This window comes from Gallus gallus, chromosome 4 (assembly GCF_016699485.2).
Source record: "Gallus gallus isolate bGalGal1 chromosome 4, bGalGal1.mat.broiler.GRCg7b, whole genome shotgun sequence".
NCBI classification, from domain to species: domain Eukaryota; kingdom Metazoa; phylum Chordata; class Aves; order Galliformes; family Phasianidae; genus Gallus; species Gallus gallus.
Genome location: NC_052535.1, coordinates 68,863,605 through 68,881,841, shown reverse-complemented (window position 1 = coordinate 68,881,841; position 18,237 = coordinate 68,863,605). Strand labels below are relative to the sequence as shown.

The 18,237-nt window shown below is 42.0% G+C and overlaps 2 protein-coding genes across 8 annotated transcripts in view; one reads left to right on the top strand and one right to left on the bottom strand.

Moving 5' to 3' along the window:
• The window catches only part of WDR19 (WD repeat domain 19), a 39,556-nt gene extending 25,941 nt beyond the window's left edge, over nt 1–13,615 (top strand). For all 3 annotated transcript variants that reach the window (XM_015285660.4, XM_040699816.1, XM_040699817.1), the window contains 8 exons: nt 4,738–4,834; nt 6,735–6,859; nt 8,248–8,329; nt 9,061–9,211; nt 9,329–9,452; nt 11,129–11,205; nt 11,652–11,772; nt 12,617–13,615. In XM_015285660.4, coding sequence (XP_015141146.3) covers nt 4,738–4,834; nt 6,735–6,859; nt 8,248–8,329; nt 9,061–9,211; nt 9,329–9,452; nt 11,129–11,205; nt 11,652–11,766 — 771 coding nt within the window. In that variant the 3' untranslated portion in view covers nt 11,767–11,772; nt 12,617–13,615. The remainder of the gene's footprint in view (nt 1–4,737; nt 4,835–6,734; nt 6,860–8,247; nt 8,330–9,060; nt 9,212–9,328; nt 9,453–11,128; nt 11,206–11,651; nt 11,773–12,616) is intronic.
• Nucleotides 10,322–18,237, bottom strand: part of RFC1 (replication factor C subunit 1) — a 38,070-nt gene continuing 30,154 nt past the window's right edge. For all 5 annotated transcript variants that reach the window (XM_046940184.1, XM_015285650.4, NM_001006456.2 and 2 more), the window contains exons 17-25: nt 17,344–17,481; nt 16,832–16,927; nt 16,615–16,713; nt 15,997–16,151; nt 15,765–15,882; nt 14,602–14,747; nt 13,940–14,153; nt 12,983–13,174; nt 10,322–12,510 (exon numbers count right to left, since the gene is read on the bottom strand). In XM_046940184.1, coding sequence (XP_046796140.1) covers nt 12,415–12,510; nt 12,983–13,174; nt 13,940–14,153; nt 14,602–14,747; nt 15,765–15,882; nt 15,997–16,151; nt 16,615–16,713; nt 16,832–16,927; nt 17,344–17,481 — 1,254 coding nt within the window. In that variant the 3' untranslated portion in view covers nt 10,322–12,414. The remainder of the gene's footprint in view (nt 12,511–12,982; nt 13,175–13,939; nt 14,154–14,601; nt 14,748–15,764; nt 15,883–15,996; nt 16,152–16,614; nt 16,714–16,831; nt 16,928–17,343; nt 17,482–18,237) is intronic.

The following is an 18,237-nucleotide window of genomic DNA, read 5'->3' as shown; positions in this document are numbered from 1 at the left end:
TACTAGAAGATCATTTGAGTTTATTTTATCCTAAAAATTTTGGTAGACACAGATTGCTTTTTAAGGATTGCTTTCACTAAGGAGTGAGGCTTATGATCATTCTATGAGTCATTTATCCAGTAACTTCAGTTTCAGAAAGATCAGAAAGCAAGTGCCTGAGATACAATCATCTTTCTCTAAGCACTGTGGAAACAACAGAGGAGCTCCAAATTAATGCTCACACTGGCAAAGAGACAAAAGTTAGCTGTTCAGATCAGTTAGCCCACTGGCAGTTGTCTTTCCCAGATGGTAAGGCAGCATGTGTGTCTCAAGACAAGCCACGCTACTGATGTCTTGCAAAACAGGGAACTGGTCATACTGTCACAGTGGAAGAAAGTAAGGTAGTAATTAGGGAATAAAGAACAGGAACACATCAGCTAATGAGATACGTTGTGGACAGATTTTCAAAGTTATTCGGCCCCCCTTGATTTCTTAATCATAGAATCATTGAATGGCTTGGGTTGGAAGGGATCTCAAGGATCATGAAGCTCCAACCCCTCTGCTGCAGGCAGGGCCACCAACCTCCACATTTAATACTAGACCAGGCTGCCCAGGGCCCCATCCAACCTGGCCTTGAACACCTCCAGGGACGGGGCATCCATCCCATCCATTAAGTAATTAATGAGCATGTTCTCAAAAGGAGATTAGCCCAAAAACAGTTTGAAAATGTGAACTGAAGGGAGAATTTGCTATTGAGATCACCTGAAAATGTAAATGCTTCCTGTGGATGCCCATATGACAATTAAACCCTTTAAAAATCTAAAAAATCCCTGTGGATTTCTTACTACATAGTGGTATTTAGTTTAAAGTTTGGGTTGTTTATTTAGAGGTTCAGTTTCATCTGCAAATACAGCCTACAGTTGTGTGAAAGAAAACACAGGGTTTCTGTTCTGTGTTGGAGAATACAGTTCATATTGAATTTATAAGAAAATGAAAGGACAGGAAGTACATAGGGAAAAGATCTTTGCTGACAGATTCTGATGTCTTAGTAGCCAATGCCATAGTTTTGGTAATAACAGAAAAGGATGACTCAAAGTGTAAGCAGAACATAAACCATACAAGAAATAATTCTGACTTTATTGAGTTGATGTGATTTTTTTTTTTTCAGGGAAAATTAAAAATGTTCCCTGTAAATACACCATTAGGTATCGGAACTGCAGAAGTTGAGGCTAAGGTGATAAACAGCTCTTTGTGAGGTAGACTGCTGGCGTGTTATCATGTTTCTTTGAGTTCAAGCTATAGAAAAACAGGCTTTGCACAGCATTTTTTGTTTTGGTGTCCATAGAAGTGATGGTACGTTCAGTCATATTTGGGTTTGAGTTCATGGGGAGAAAAGCCTTCAAGTTTTACTGCCTGTCCCAGGTGAGTTTGAGTGCAAGGAATGTGAGCCAAGTGGAGCTGCAGCCATGTTTATCTACCTATGAAAGCCAGACTTCAGGTGCAGACATTACAATCTGCACTGCATTCCTTAGTCAAGGAACTTAAACTCTTGTACAGTAAATACAGCTCAGATATAAAAAGACATTTATGGAAGAGTAAGTTCTGCCTTACTGAGGGGAATGGGATTTGGTAATCATGAAAATGACACGATGTTGGCACAGTAAGGTTATTGCACCTCTAATATTACAGATCTGGTTTATGATTCTGTTGTGAGATTAAAAATCTTTCAGTCCTCTCAGCAGAGTGCCCAGAGGTGAAGGATTTAATATGTTAGCCTTCCAGGGACACTAGATAGACAGCTGATGGCCACACCAGCCTCGCTTTTGCAAAATCAGAAATTGGGAAAAAAACAATTATGTATGTCGGGTTTTTTAATTCACTTCTTAATATGTATCTGTAATTGGAAGTTTGAACTACAAGAAAATTATATGAGAAGTAAAAAGTAATGAAACAAATAGAGCCCAGAAGAGAATGAAGCCATTAGAGACGTAGTACAACAAATGCGTGCAGCACCTGTGTAAGCAAAAGTTAGTTTGTATTTATGCTGTAAAGTGGTTGGGCAGAACCTGTCCCATCCTGTTGGCAGCAGCCTGCCCACCGGTTGTGAGTGGTAGTGTATAGGGTTGGGTAAGGGAAGTGAGCTGCTGTCATCTGCGTGGTGAAATGGTTCTAAAGATTGTAGGAAATATTCAGCAATTGTGTGAATGCCGTAATTACTGTCTGTAATGTTGTTTTGAAATTCAACGTAGAGCTTCCTTCTCCTCATTTAAAAGCTCTTTCTTGTTCTTCTAAACGCTTTAATCCAATCTGCCATAGTCTCTCTCAGTGAGTAGCATCATTTTACTTTATCGAATCGTAACTATTTGTTTAAGTAACCGACGTAGAAACCAATTCTCCTTATCCTTATTCCGCTGTTACAGAGCTGGTGCTTATGAAATTACCAAGGGGGGGGGGGGGTGGTTTTAGAGAATAGCGGCTTTTCTGTGGTAGTGTTCTTGTAAAGCTGAATGTAAGAGTGAATTTGAAGTAGGCCAGCAGCAGAAACTTGCTAATCCCTTCAGCACTCATCTTCAAACCCAGCGATCACTCAGAGCAGCCTGAGTGCTTTTCTCAGCCAACAGCTTCATGGGATTTTAATGAAGCATCGTATTGTCAAAAATATTATATTAAGCATACATTTGCTACACTGTTGTCTCACAATAAGCTAGTTTGTCATGTTACTGACTGCTGTATTTGTTAACTTCAGCATGCTGAGATTCTTTATTTGTCATGTGTGTTTTAGAACTTTCCAGGAAGCATGAAGTAGCAAAGTTCTGCTGTTCTGCCTGCGTGTTTTTGAGGCACAAAGCATTTTAGAAAGCAAAACTGAGTGGAAATAATAGCTATCTGAAATTAAGATCGGTTGGAAAATAAATTATTGGAATCCCAAAGATATCCTTTAGGAAATGTGTTGACAATTGAAAATTCCTTCCTGTATTGGTTGCCTTTTTAATGCCTAGCACGAGAGGTTAGAAGGTACAACATAATGCATTTCTTAAATGCCTCCTACTTTTGTATTGTCTTCTCCGTGTGGCTGCCGTGTGAGTTATTTAGATCTGTTCTTTAAGATGCAGTGAAGGACATGGCAGTGCCCACGTGAGGAGGCTGCTCTGTCCCGGGCAGGAGAACAGGGAGAGGAGCAGCCCTGCAGGGGAAGTGCAGACACACCGTGCTCACACCAGGAGGTGTTGGGAACAGGGAAAAATCACCCCATAGCCCACTCAGCATCGTAATCGTCCTGTGACCCCGCTCAGGGAACTCAGGATAAATAATATCCACCGATGCGTGCAGTTGCATTTGTTTCTAATCCAGATAACCATTTCAGTGCTGTTAAACTACGGCTCTTATAACATTCTAACTTTTGACTGTTATTTAAATTCTGTTCTATCATTACTTAAAGTTCATTATTTTTGGTCACTTCGTGTTTTGCCTCATAAGGAAAGCTAAAGAGAAGAGTTTGACTCACCCTCATTCTGCATACTGGTCTTTCTTGCGTTTAATTCTGTGATTTTTCTTCTCTTTTGTCTTGTTTCCTGCATCTTGGATAAGAAATTAAGCTTTGCAGTCATTTCCTTACTGGGGAATGTGTTTCTACCCTTCGTATTTCTCTTCCCTCGAATTTCTTTTTTTGTTCCTTTTTCTTTTTTTTTTGCAACGTGTTTGAGAATTCTCTTTTTAGCCGCACAGTGTTCCAGAGTACAGTGCAAGTAATTATCTTTAAAGGACTGTTACATAGTCGTAACATTAAATGCACATTGTAAGTGTTTGGTTTTACTGATAGTATCACAGAATTGGTTGAGCTCGGTTTTTTGTTTGTTGCTTTTGTTTTTCGCTAAGCTGTCCCTAAAGCTGCTGATGTGTTTTGTTTCTGACGTGCCTCCCTCTTAGTGGGGAGCACCCCAATACGTGCTGTGTATCAGATTAAGTTGGCCTTGATTAACAAAGTCAGGGATTGTAACATACAGACTGCGATTTCTTTTCTTATCTCATTTTTGAAATCACTGCTCGAGGCATCAAATAGTGCCCCTGGACCAGATTTTTTCCATGCAATAGTTCCTCTTCTTCGAAAGTGAGGCCCTTCTATCCAGCAGTGTCTTTTAGCTGCATTTTTAGAAATAAGAATCTTTCAGTCTCTTGGCAGTTTTCTTACAATACTTACGGAAGTCCAAGTCTTGCGTTGACCTTTTTTTTTTGTACCGCTATATGGGAAATCTGAGTCTCCTTTAAGAAACAGAAGTCTTGCTTGTTTTCTTCATCTTGTTTTTCAGAGTTTTGCTTTGAAACTATTTCACCAGCTTTCCTCACACTTTATTAAGCTGTTGGATTGCCACTTCTTGGGTGAACCCTTTGCCGCATTTCCCATTCTTGAATTCCACATCATATCAACTGTACATAGTGCAGCAAATTAGAAACATTATACGTTTTATTAGCTGATGTCCCCTTATATACATCTTATTAGCTGATTGTCCCCTTAATTTTCAATTCTTTTAGCTGCCCCGGCCCTCACTCACACTAAGCTATGTGTTCACCTGGAGCTGTAACACAGTGACCTCAGCAAGGGTTTGGAGTCCCCTTCTGCCACCACGGGTGGCACCTACCTGTTGGTAGCTGTTGGTTCTCAGCTCAGGGGCCTCACAGCAGGCACGGTGGATGAGGGGAGGAAGGGAACGCCACGCTTGGCATTCACCAGTATTAATTGCTTTTGTATGACTTAAATAGGACGCCAAGTACCTATTCCGCTTGTACATGGCACTGAAGCAATACAGAGAAGCTGCCAGAACTGCTATAATCATCGCCAGGGAAGAGCAGCGTTCAGGTAAGTCAGGTTTTTCTGACAGAGCAACATACACGGTGCTACGGCCTCGCAGTGCTACAGGTACCATTATCAATATAGATTACGCTATAAAGCCTTACTGTTTTGGTAAATACAATGCTTTTAATTATATTCATTTAGTTTTGAACTTGAAATAGCTTTTGTGAAAAGATGGGGATTCATAACTACATATTAAATGCTTGGAAATAAATAAAATGACGGAAAGTTTCAGCATTCTTTATACTCAGTGGTGGAGACTCCTTGAAACTTTACTTTTCTGTATAACAGAAGACAGAGTTGCAGTTAAACTACACAGAGTTTCCAGCTCTGATTCTGAACCTTCAGTCTTTGCACGTTTCAACTTCGAGTAGATGTGTGAAGGAGATGGGCTGTGCCAAAGGGTCACATACCTGTGTGCCCCAGCCTTGTTTTTGCCTGAAGTTAGAAACAGAAAATAAGAAATAAGAAGGGACAGGGCTGGAAGCAAAATAACCGTCTCCTCTGCTGGCTGCTTTTGCCATAGCAACAGCCCTACCAAAACACTGCTTTCTTTTCATTGCAAATAAATTAAGAAAAATATCCGTAAAGGAAAAGCAGCAGCCTCAGGAACAGGAGGACAGTAATGCCTCTGGAAATTAACATTTATGGGCAAACTTTATGGACAAAGAGCAACGAGCTGAGGCTGTGGCCTTGACAAACGTGGTCTGCCGTAAATAGCAGTGAATAAAGCATGAGTGCTGATAATGTAAGCAGGATATGTACAGGCTGAAGGGTTTGATTATTCTTTAGCTTCTTTGAATCTGAAAACGCATACCTAAAATGGGGTGTCTCATGTTGTAGTCCATATTCACTACTTGTACAGATGTGTTCAGCAACAGTGTCAGAATAAGCCCTGCATTCTCCTCAGTACAATCAGCTGTTCTGCGGCAACTGTTTCCTCTGCAGGGGCAGTCAGAGGTTTTTCCCCTCCTCCTTCAGATTTCAGCAAGTTTGATTTGGAAGTTTTCACTGATATGGTTGATAAAACTTTTCCCTCACAATTATGTTTCAGTCTGTACTGTTTGGTGTATACACTTTGGGTATGCCATTTCCTACACAGTTTTCCCTTAAATTGTTTCTCATGTAATACTCACATGATATTAAGACTGATCATGCTGTGCCACACAGTTCCAGCAGCTTGATTCAATGGCAGTAATAATACATAACAAATGGCTTTGTGCAGATGGAGAGAAGCAATGCTTGGTGATAGAACTAAATCTGAAGTTTTCCTCAGGTGGCTCCTACTGCAAAGAATATGAAGTCATTATACTCGTTATAATGACCAATAAAGAATGCAGGAAGAACCAGCTAGCTAAGAGTAGTCTGATCATACTGAACAGATGTTAATGCTGAATCTAACTACGTTTAGAAGTTAATGGGCTCCTGTGGTTTCCAGACATGATCTGGAAGCAGTGTAATGCCACAAATTAACATTCTCGTTTAAATTCTCTTCCTGAAAGGTTTGGGGTTGGTTGGTTGCAGAGGCAAGGAGTTGCCAAAGCAAACGATAGAGCAGTTTTCTTAATTAAAATTACCTTTACTCTGCTTTGTTCTGGAAGCAGTGTCTTGGATACAGCATCTTCCATTCTAAAAGCTTTATTATACAACATTGTTATTGACATAAATGTTTTGCTACTGTCTAGATGACTTCTGCAAGTCTATTTGTTTTTCCTTATTCAATTCCCTGGCTGATACTGGTTGGGATCCTGAGACAAACGACTGCCTATGACTTTGCAAAGAAATTGTCACACAGAAGTTTTGCTCTACGAATCAATACAGCTTCATGGTTGGCTTCCTTACATGTTATTAGGTGAGAAATTGCTACCAAAAAAAAAATTACAGTTCAGTGTTGTTTGTTTTTAAGGAAACTACCGAAATGCGCACGATGTTCTTTTCAGTATGTACTCAGAATTAAAGACCCAGAAGATTAAAATTCCTTCTGAGATGGCTACAAACCTTATGATTCTACACAGCTATATTTTAGTGAAGGTAAGGAATTGAGAAGCTGAGTTTTTACCCATGTTGCAGTATCTGGTTTACAAGTGTATGTATGGGTGCTCTGTATTCATGAACTGCATTGCCATGTAGGCTGTAGAACAGACTCCAAGTGCAAGCTAACAGCGAGCTTCAGGAGAATCCATACCTGTATGATGCTTCTGCCTCTTTGATTAGACTATTCTTTTTAAAATATTGAGTAATTTAAAGCCTGCATATGGCTTCCCATGCATATTATTAGTCACAAGCAGATCTCTGCTTTTCTTTAATTGAAATTAAGCAGGGCAGCCCAAGCTATTTCTGGTGGCCAACACATGTGGCCAGTCAGGAGGAAACCACTCAGCCTGTGGCCTTCTTGCACCCCCCTGCCTGCCAGCCATGAGGTGATGGGCTGGAGATGAAGAGAACTCTAGAGAACAGCTCCCACTAGTCTCTGGTCCTTCCTCTAGCACTAAATACACATGCTCAAATTCTTCACATTGAATTAAGCTGTTGGATTGCCACTTCTTGGGTGAACCCTTTGCTGCATTTCCCCTTCTTGAATTCCACAACATATCAACAGTACATAGTGCAGCAAATGAGAAATGTTATACATTTTATTAGCTGATTGTCCCCTTAATTTTCAATTCTTTTAGCTGCCCCAGCCCTCACTCACGCTAAGTATAGTGGTGAGTATCCCTGACTGTCACGTGGGAGACCAGGGTAAAAACAGCCTGCATTAGAAATAGTGTGACCAGCAGGAGCAGGGAGGTAATCATCCCCCTGTGCTCAGCACTGGTGAGGCCGTCCCTCGAGGACTGTGTTCAGTTTTGGGCCCCTCACTACAAGAAAGACATTGAGGCACTGGAATGTGTCCAGAGAAGGGCAACAAAGCTGGTGAGGGGTCTGGAGCACAGGTCTTATGAGGAGCAGCTGAGGGAGCTGAGATTGTTTAAGTCTGGAGAAGAGGAGGCTCAGGGGAGACCTTATTGCTCTCTGATGATGATGAGGAGGGCTTTGGCCTCCTCCCAGGCAACAAACAGAACCCCAGGAAGTGGCCACAAGTTGCACCAGAGGAGGTTTAGGTTGGACATAAGGAAAACTTTTTCTCTCAGAAAGTGTTCAGGCACTGGAATGGCTGCCCAGGGAGGTGGTGGAATCGCTGTCCCTGGCAGTGTTCAAGAGGCATCTGGATGAGGAGCTACGAGATATGGTTTAGTAGTTTGTGGTAGCACTGGTAATGGGAGGATGGTTGGACCAGATGATCCTGTAGGTCCTTTCCAACGTTGTGATTCTATGATTCACTAACAGGCTGTGGGTGTGCAGCTCCCCGGAGGACGAACACCAAGAGCAGGAACTGTTCTCTGAAGGCTGCAGTTAATTCTGTGTTTGTTGTATTCCAGACTCACGTGAAACGTGGTGACCACATGAAGGGAGCGCGTATGCTCATACGTGTAGCCAACAACATCAGCAAGTTCCCATCACGTGAGTACTGACAGCCTAAATGAGTAGGCTGTGCTCTGCAGGGCAGCTGAGGGGTCATTGTTAGAAGGTCCGTGGGGTGCTTCCACGGAGTGGTTCCTCAGTAGAGAACCTCCAGGAGGGGTTCCTCAACCAACGTTAATGTGTCCTCAACTGCAGTGCTAAGTTGCCTGAGCCATGCCTAAAGTCTGAGAATTGTATCCAATGCACTGATGTTCTGTGAGTTTTTATCACAAAGTCTAACTAGCCTTCTTTTGGAAAGGCTGCTTTTTTGGTACGTGGAACTTTTTAAAGGGAAATCTTTGACACTGCTGTCATGTATGACAGAGGTACTGATAGTGCACCTCTCCTCACCTGTGCATACACAGGCCGTTGCATGGGTCAGTCTGTCTTTCCTGCTAATTCTCAGCCAGTAGTAACCCCAGTTAGTGTTTTACCTTTTAACAGCCAGGGTTCTCTCTCAACACATCATTATAATGCAGACTTTAAACAACATAGACCAGATTTGGAAGAAATCAAAACAGTCCCACTGCCAGGCTGTGCTGCACCGGTACCACACAGGAAGAGGTGAACCCAACCCGTGGTTCTCGTGTGTGCTTACAGGCATTGCACAGATCTGTGCAGCTGTGTGACATAGAAAAATCGTGTCATCTTTCATCAACGCCCTATTAGTGCAAAGGTTTTGAACAGTAATATTAGTAAACAATTAATGCTATTGGTTCATTTTGTTTCAGACATTGTACCAATTTTGACTTCAACAGTAATTGAGTGTCACAGAGCAGGATTGAAGAACTCAGCCTTCACTTTTGCTGCTGTGCTGATGCGACCTGAGAATCGAAATAAAATAGATCTTAAATACAAAAAGAAAATCGAAGCAATGGTCAGGTGAGCAGTGTTCATCTGTACTTTCAAACATTTGCCAGGCATCAAAAGCGCTGTGAAAGATCTGTGTTCAAGTTCAAAGAGCTGGAGTTTTCATTCACGTTTGTATCTTACTGCCAGGCACCCAGACAAAACGGAGGCAGAGGAGCCAACAACAGCCTGTCCCTACTGCGCATTCCAGCTCCCAGAGTGCGAGCTCTTATGTCCCAGCTGTAAAAACAACTTGCCCTACTGCATCGCAACGGTGAGTTCCTCTTCTAGGGCAACAAAGCTGGTGAGGGGTCTGGAGCACAGGCCTTATGAGGAGCGGCTGAAGGAGCTGGGATTGTTCAGTATGGAGGAGAGGAGGCTCAGGGGAGACCTTATTGCTCTCTATAACTACCTGAAGGGAGGTTGTAGTGAGCTGGGGGTCGGCCTCTTCTCTCGTGTGACTAGTGATAGGACTAGAGGGAATGGCTTCAAGCTGTGCCAGGGGAAGTTCATGCTGGACGTTAGGAAATACTGCTTCTCTGAAAGGGTGGTCAGGCACTGGAATGGGCTGCCCAGAGAGGTGGTGGAGTCACCGAGCCTGGAGGTGTTCAAAGAGCGTTTGGATGCTGTGTTAAGGGACACGGTTTAGCGGGAACCATTGGTGAAGGGCGAATGGTTGGACTGGGTGATCCTGTGGGTCTTTTCCAACCTTAGAGATTCTATGATTCTACACTGTGAAAAGGAACACAAAGCTGCTTTTTTTTCCCCTATCATCTTCAGCTGGCTACTAGATGCAGGCTAAGGCTTGGCTGTTCTTTCCAAGCTGTTAGCAAGTCAGTGCCACCCAGATCTCTGGGGCGCTTCCCATGTAAGTACTGGGTCAGTACTGGTTTCAGTATTAGCGATCCTGACACAAATGAGAAGCCCTGATGTTTGTTTTTGTTCCAGGGTTCTTTACAGTCTGATGAAAAGGTACAGTGTATGTTTCCCAGTGAGAGAGCCATGCATCTCACCTCTGTCATTTCAAAATCTTACACTGTGGTTAGCTCTGTACGTGAACATTTCATTTCTGCTAGGTTGAAGGGATTTGTTACACTTGAATTATAGAATAAGTACAGATTTACTAAAGCAGGAAGCAAATAATAGAGTTGACATACTTTTAATATTAAAACTAGAGGATCAGTCTTACAAAAGATATTAACAGCTTTTTAAACTGTTTGTTTTACTTCATTGGCTTAGCAGAATAGTACGGTCCGTGTATATGTATCTTCAGTTCTGTTTCATGTGTTTAAGCTCTCTTGGATATGGTTCCTTTACATCACAGTAACGCCACCAGGACTGCAGCATTTTTCTCATACCATAGCGTCAAAACAATCCACTGCTGCGTAATGTATTACAGCATAAATTGTTAAACACAGTTCAAGGCACTGTTGGGCTTTACAATGTTGACCACGGGACATATGAATTTTCTGCATCAGAATCAAATGGGAAACCAAAATGAAAAAAAAAAGAGCTCTGTTTCAGCTCTCCCGCTGTATTATGTCACAGACAGAGAGTCACGAGCAGCCCCTGGGCTCAGCTCACGTGGCCTTATGCATCACCAAAAAGCTCAGTAAATTTACAATCATCTCTTTCTAACCGTACATCTACAGGGGCAGTACAGAATTGCCAAACAAATAATTTTTAAAGTGCTCATTTCATTCTTAAATTTATAAAAAAATAAATACAGATCGTAATGAAAACCTTGTTTCTCATTTAGAGCTCCTTTTTCAGTCACAGAACGTACACAGTACAGTGTTACTTTGCTTATTGATGTGGGTTTTTTCATTCCTCAACATCTTTAGAACTCCATTGCTGAGCTTTTTTCCACAGTAACAGACAGCAGCCTGACTGCCAGCTGTAGTGGGGGGGAGCACCTGCCCTTGGATAACTGCTTTCTCTTGTGTGCAGGGTCGGCACATGGTACGGGATGACTGGACTGTCTGCCCACATTGTGACTTTCCTGCCCTCTATTCAGAATTCAAGAGGTAAGTTGGGATTTTTTTCTTCTACTGAAGGATTCCAGTGTTCATTCCATCTGACATACATACAGCTGACTAGAGCAGCACTTTCAAGTGAACCAGCCCAACAGCAGCCACCAGAGGAATTTGTGCCTACCACTGGGTGCAGACTATAGCAAAGCATTCATCACTTGAAACTCCTTGTGTTCCAGTGCCAGCTGCTTTGGTCATGGTCTGCTGCCTTTTCCTCATGCCCTCTCAGCCAGTGCAGCCTTCCTGGTGGGGCTGGGTCTCAAATGTGTAAAAAAATTAAACATACAACCCACCTTTTCCCCACCTAACCAAAAACAGCTGCTGCTCCAGCCTGTAGCTCTTACACTGTGTATGTTACAGGGCTTACTCTCAGGCCCAACTGTTTGTTTGATAGTGTTATAACCATCCTTTGACCTGTTGCCCCTCTTCCTTTAAAACAGCATGTTACAGACTGAAAACATCTGTCCAATGTGTTCTGAAAGAATCAACATTGTTCATCTTCAGAAAATAAATGACTGCACACAGTACCTCAAACACGATGCCATGGACGGCTAAGTTCAGGTACGTAGTAGAGCCTGGTTTCCTGGGGCTTTGTGGGCTGAGTTGCTGAGGTTGTGGGGTTTTTGTTTCTTTAATTAGATAGCAGGGCTCATTGGAGAAGGCAACAGCAGTGTTTCCCAGCAAGGAAACACTCTTTGCTTTGCTTTTCTATGGCTGTGGGGTCAGTTAAAAAACAGAGCCTGATAGATGCAGCAAAGTCAGAACCTCAGGCAGAACACGGTGTGTGCTTAAGCAGAAATAGAAACCTCATGTGAAACACGTTTTATTGTAATTCTATACACTGCTTAATTGCTATAATGTACAAATATGCAGATTAGGATTTACTATTTACAAGATTTCAGTACATAATAACAGAGGATTTATTAAAACAAACAGTCCTGTGAAGACCTGCATAAACACCAGGTAACTACACCTCACAATTGCATCATGTTCATGCAGCCTGGTGCTTGTTCTACAAGAATAGTTATGGCTTGTAACACGGCATGTTAGGTACGTACAGCACTGCCCAGTGTGAGAACAGGAGCGACGTCACCTCTATAAGAGGAGCATTTTCAAAGCACTGGTTGTGTAGCACGAGCTCTGTGTCACGTTCCTGACAGATGTTAGATAAACAAAGCTACATCCAGAGCAAGAATATTCTGTTTAATGTCTTGTTTTCTCTTTTCTTTTACCTTCTTTTTTTGTTGTTTCTTCGTTTTTCTCTCTTTTGGGCAGCTTGGAAGACTTCCCCTTTTTTTGCTATAAAGAGAGTACAGGGAGAGTTTAAAAAGCAAATAGTAACCTGGCGAAAGGCATAAGTTAAATGCAGCGAATTGAAAAGAGCCTCTCTCCCCTTCCCTTTCAGGAATCACATTTTGACGTGCAGTGGAACAGAGGCTCTACAACACTGTCACAGTTCCCTGGGTTAGCAATAGTTGCAGGAAGTTTGCTGGCTGCTGTCCATAAGGACACGACCAACACTTTTGATATATACATTATTTAATGCGTTATGGAGATGTCTCACTGTGGTCCAACATTCAAGCAGAAAAAAAAACCAAATGAAAATAAATGAGTTGTTTTTTATACTACTACTCGTCAAGAACTGAAAAGTTACTGCATTCAAAATCTACTCTGGGTTTGGTTTTTGATTCTGATGCTACAAGTCCCAGAAAGTTCACATAAAAAGACAGAAGCATAGCGTGGCAGTGTAATACTAAGGAAGGGAAATCACCTTGATCATTGCATCGCTTTCGACAGTATCTTGCTCATCCTCATCAGATTGGATCTCTTCCACATTCAGTTCTTCGTTCAGCTCAGAGGTCCCCATGGATCCTGACTGCCGTCTAGACGTCTTCACAGAATGAAGGGAATATGGAGTCAGATGCACCTCTTTGTTGTAGGCACGTGTAAAAGCTGCCTTGACCTGTTAGGGGGGAAGGAAACACTGAGCATCAGCTTAAGTATCCAATTTATTTGTATATTTACAACCTCATTTTCAGTTGACGTAAGTACTTTACCTGCAAATCTACAACTGGAACAGAGGGTTGCAATCAGACACTCAAAGTCTTTTCTTTACTAGACGTTCATAAGAAGCAAGTCTTACCAGAGAAAACTATCCCTCACTTCACCAATCATGCCTCACTCAAATCATCGCTTTGTGGCACTACATCATTTGTGAACAACTGTCATCAAGGATGAAGTACAAGGAAGGGTAACATTTCATCCAAAACCTGACAGACACACTGAGAATTCACTGAGAACACATTAGTTTCACAAAAAAAGATCAAATATCAAATAACCCACTGTTTTTTTGTTTGTGTTGCCCTTTTTTTTTAATGTCTTAATAAAACTATTTTTAAAAGTACAGTAAGTATTGTTTTTTACATACGTTACCTACATTATGTATCGTACATGTGGCCAAGGCAACGCCTCTTCACTCGATGCAGCCCAAGGCAGAGGGTTGGCCATCATGCTCAACCTACCCCTAAAACAAGTAAGGCTGTGTCCCTTAGCAGGATGCCTTGACAGCTGAACTGCTATGGGTTTCCATGTTCAATTGAATTAGAGTTGAGATTAATGCATTTGCATCTTCACCAGCCTTCAGCAGCATGTCCATACTATAACTATCATTGTAAGATTTCCTTACAAAAGATATGAGATTAGGAAAAAATTTACTAGTAAATCTTACCTTGGGATCCAGCTTTGAAAAAGGACTGGGTTTACCTCCCCACATGCTTATTTCCATTATGTTTTCAATGTCTTCTTTCATTAGGCAGTACGAGTCCATGAACGCTATAGCATTTTGTACACCATCTGCTCCAAAGTCCTTCAGTGGCTGGACAAGTGCATCGCGCAGATGAGACAGATATTCCATGTTTACTGTCCTCTTGCATGCCTGGGTTCTTTGTCAAATTGAAAGAGAGAAGTAAATCCGTACAACTCAACACAGCTCTTTTCTAAACACAACGCCTAGTTAGTCTCAGCAAATAGATACTCAGCTGCCTTAAGAGTTAACCGCAAGCTGCGTTGTACCATTTCTTTGGTCACACTTGCATTAGGGAAACCCTGATGCAAGGTATTCAGCACTCAAAAGCCGAAGTGTTTGGGGAAACACAACCCTAACTTAAAAAGGAAGAAAAAATTTAAAACAGACAGTAGCACTAACATAGCAAAAGTGTCCTCAGTCTGACTGTTGTCCAGAATAGTGATATAAAAGCATCACCAACAACCTATGAGGATATTCCTAGAATATACGTGTGAGACTGTACCAAAAACAGCACAGAATTACTGGCAGGTAATGAGCTACAGAAGGAGACGTCTCTGTTGATGTGCACCAAATATCAGTACTACCTGAGGCTCATGTGCATGGCCAGTTCTTGGATGATACGTTCATGTTTGCCCGTGGATGAAAATTTCCCCAGCCAGTTGGGAAAGACAGGAAACTGGGCCATGTAACCTCTCATCAGCTCCCCAGGAAGAACACTTGAATAAATAGCCTGAAAAAAAAAAACCACACGTGCAACTTACTTAGAACACAATGGATTTAGTCTCACTGACACCCACACGTACCACTCCACTTGTTTCACTGAAAGCAGGTAAGTGAATATAGATAGCTCCACACTACGAACAGCTCACCTTAAGACAACCCTGGCTGCTTGTTTCTCTTTATCTCTTTCAGATTACAGCTTCATTTCTTCTACCACCCTATTTGTTATCATGATGTAAGAGATCTGTGAAGTGATGAGTTTTTAAAAACCTTTTTTCTACTCTCTGTTTGGAGTACAGTCACACGGACAGCTGATTTCACACAAACAAGCACTATCATCTCCAGGAGATGGACATGGTACAGGAAACAAAAGAACACAGCCACTAAAAGATTTATATTATGAAGTTATACAACCTCAGTTAGACAGAGGTCCCTTCCAACTTGTGGTACGATACATTCTCTGATGCCAGTCCTGGTCCTTTATGCACAAATAGTAACCTTGTGGCACAGAGTACTGACGTAGGTTTAGATGTTTCTACAGTTTATAAAGAAGGTTCTGAGTTTTTTCAGTGCTTCAGAAGACTGTTTCATAATACAGCATGGAGTCATCCATGTGATTTACAGGAAGCTGCCCTACTTCCCAGCAGAACATACTACATTAAGAAGCCTACATCTTCAAGCTGCGCCAGGGAAGATTCAGGCTGGACGTTAGGAAATACTGCTTCTCTGAAAGGGCGGTCAGGCACTGGAATGGGCTGCCCAGAGAGGTGGTGGAATCACCGAGCCTGGAGGTGTTCAAAGAGCATTTGGATGTTGTGTTGAGGGACATGGTTTAGCGAGAGCCATTGGTGAAGGGTGAATGGTTGGACTGGGTGATCCTGTGGGTCTGTTCCAACCTTAGCGATTCAGTGATTCTATGATTAAGGCATAAGCTATAATAGGTCATCAAATTACACATTTTGAGGTTTGAGTCTTATATACTGCACCCCATACCGTAAAGCACACGAAGTGAGCGTTGAGTGCTCACCTGTGTCGGTAGAAGGTTCCAGCTTTGCTTGGTACGAATCTGTTTGTCCACCAGATCACCATCACATATACTGTCAGCAGCTCTACTCAAGAGCATCAAGTGTTTCTTCAGATCTCCTCTGGGGGAAAAAAGAATTGATTTTATTACAGAGCAAAATACATACAGAAAGCTTTTAATCTAAATTTTACTCCTTGTGAAATTCTCCATCAATTTAGGGTATGGAGTAACTCACCCAGCAGCAGCAGGTTTCACGTGCACATAGTTCTCTTGGACAAAGAGAGGTGCTAGGGAATAGTCATGGAAGAAGAGATCTGATTTGTCTATAAGAGACATTCGAGAGGCCTCCTCTCCAGCAGCAAAAACCTTCCGGACAACATCGAAAGGGCCCTAAATGATAAAGGTATTTCAAGAAGTGGGTTGCAAGGCAAACAAACTAACAGCACAGTGTCAAGAGAATTATTACAGTGACTGTACACAGCAATATCTGGACTCATCAGCACAAGCTCAGTGTCCAGTACTGTATTTTTAAGTGTGCCTTTTCAGTAGTGCTTTGCCAGTTTTGAGAACAGAGTTCTAAGATTAAGAGAATTTCCTCCTAAAGAGAGCAGTCAAAATGAGAAGTGTGAAATGAAGTGTGCATCTTACTTAGAAGACAGCACATCAAAATATGGAAGTCAGTGCTGGATTAACTGCTGTCCCATTACTTGTGGCAGGACTGACACATACTAAAAACATTTGACAGCGCCTTGCACACCTACGCTATCAGTGCTTTACTTCAGAAGATGCCTACAAAGCCCAGTAATTATATCGGAACATCACAGTAGCAGTCATTCCAGTATTTTACACGTACCAGTTTGATATCCTTTTTGGCTCTGCTGGCGTCCGTTTTGGCCTCATCATAAGTCAGAGATTTATCTTTTGCACACCACATATTGAGATTATGCAAAACCTAAAAAATGCAAGTGACAATTTGGTACCGTAAAAACACTTACAGACTTCAGAAGAGGAAAAAAAAAAAAGCCTAATCCCTATACCTACATTCATGCTAATGCTGACATGGCACTGACCTGTCTGATGTCCTGATTTGCTGCCAGGATTATCTCGTTCATAGCAGGTGGTGGAATTTTCAAGCCTTCTTTAAACGCAATAGACATCATGGCACCCTGTAACACAGACAGCTCTGAGAAACTAACAGAGATCTCCTATCCCTTCCCTTACAGAGCACATTATCAATGTGCTGGGTTGTTTGGTTTATGGGGTTTTATTGGAATTAAGTATAATTCGTACTGTTTTCTTTATGAACCTACAAGTCAAGTCAGTCCTTGATGCTGGTATGAAAAAAATGAGATCATTTCCAAAAAATCCTTGGATGTATTTAAGATGGACATCTGAACCTGAATGGCTTTGAGATGCTTGTCTTCCCTCCCAGAAACCCAGACAACCCCATCTGGGAGAGCAGAGTAACTCAGTGAGGTGACCTGCTGAGTTTCAAGCGGTGTTTTCCAATTCTGTATGAACTGTGCCACATGGAGATAGATCGCTGCCGGTAATTCAGTGCAAGCCATGCAGCCATCTTTACCTTAATCTGTTCTAGACGAGGTCTCTGAAAACGAAGATCAAAACAATAGTGGACCAAGGAACGAATTTTCGGATGGTTTCGATCGTTACACATACAGATGATGGGTACCTTTGTGTGTCTAATCAAACCAATCAGCTCCTGCGATTTAAACACATTATAACAACTGCATCAAATACCTCAGAAGATGAGAATGCTTAAAATGTCCTATCAAGCAGCATCGGTCCCTGCCTTAAATCAGATCCTCTTCAGATTGAAGTCCACAAACTAGCTCCTTGCTGTAACTATATTTCCATACTGAAATTTTTGCCCCTTTTTCCTACTTTTTCTGCTTGTTATTCTCTTGAGCTCCAGTAGCACTGACATAAAGCCAAAGACCAGTTCGACCCAGACTGTGCCCAGAGGGAGCACTCATCTTCAACTATTCCCTGCCACAAGCAATGAAGAAGCAGAAGTAAAAAGAGCGACTGTTCCCTGCTCAAATAGCTCAGCCCTGTACATTCAGCTTAAGTTACTGTAGCAATCTTTGACTGTTCTAACAGAGGTGAAATTCAGTTCAGTTTCAGATCATGCAAGGTAAATACCTGTATCTGAGCTAAAGAAGCTATGCTCTTCATCATCAAAGTACTGCAGTGACCATTGTCTACTGAAGAAAGTAACCGTCCCAAACTAGATTGAGAACCTTCCACTGCTGGTAGACATCAGCCTTGGAGAACCTGTGATACATTCACCTGTCCAAGAATAAACATCTATGGTGCACACACCTGAGCTTGTTACTAAAAGGTCTGTGTGTTCATTTGTTTTGCAGAGGTTGGTAGTTCTGTTTGTTTTTTAAACGAGATGTCTTCTTTCCTCCCCTCTATCACTGCATAATTCTTACACGAAGATACATTTCTA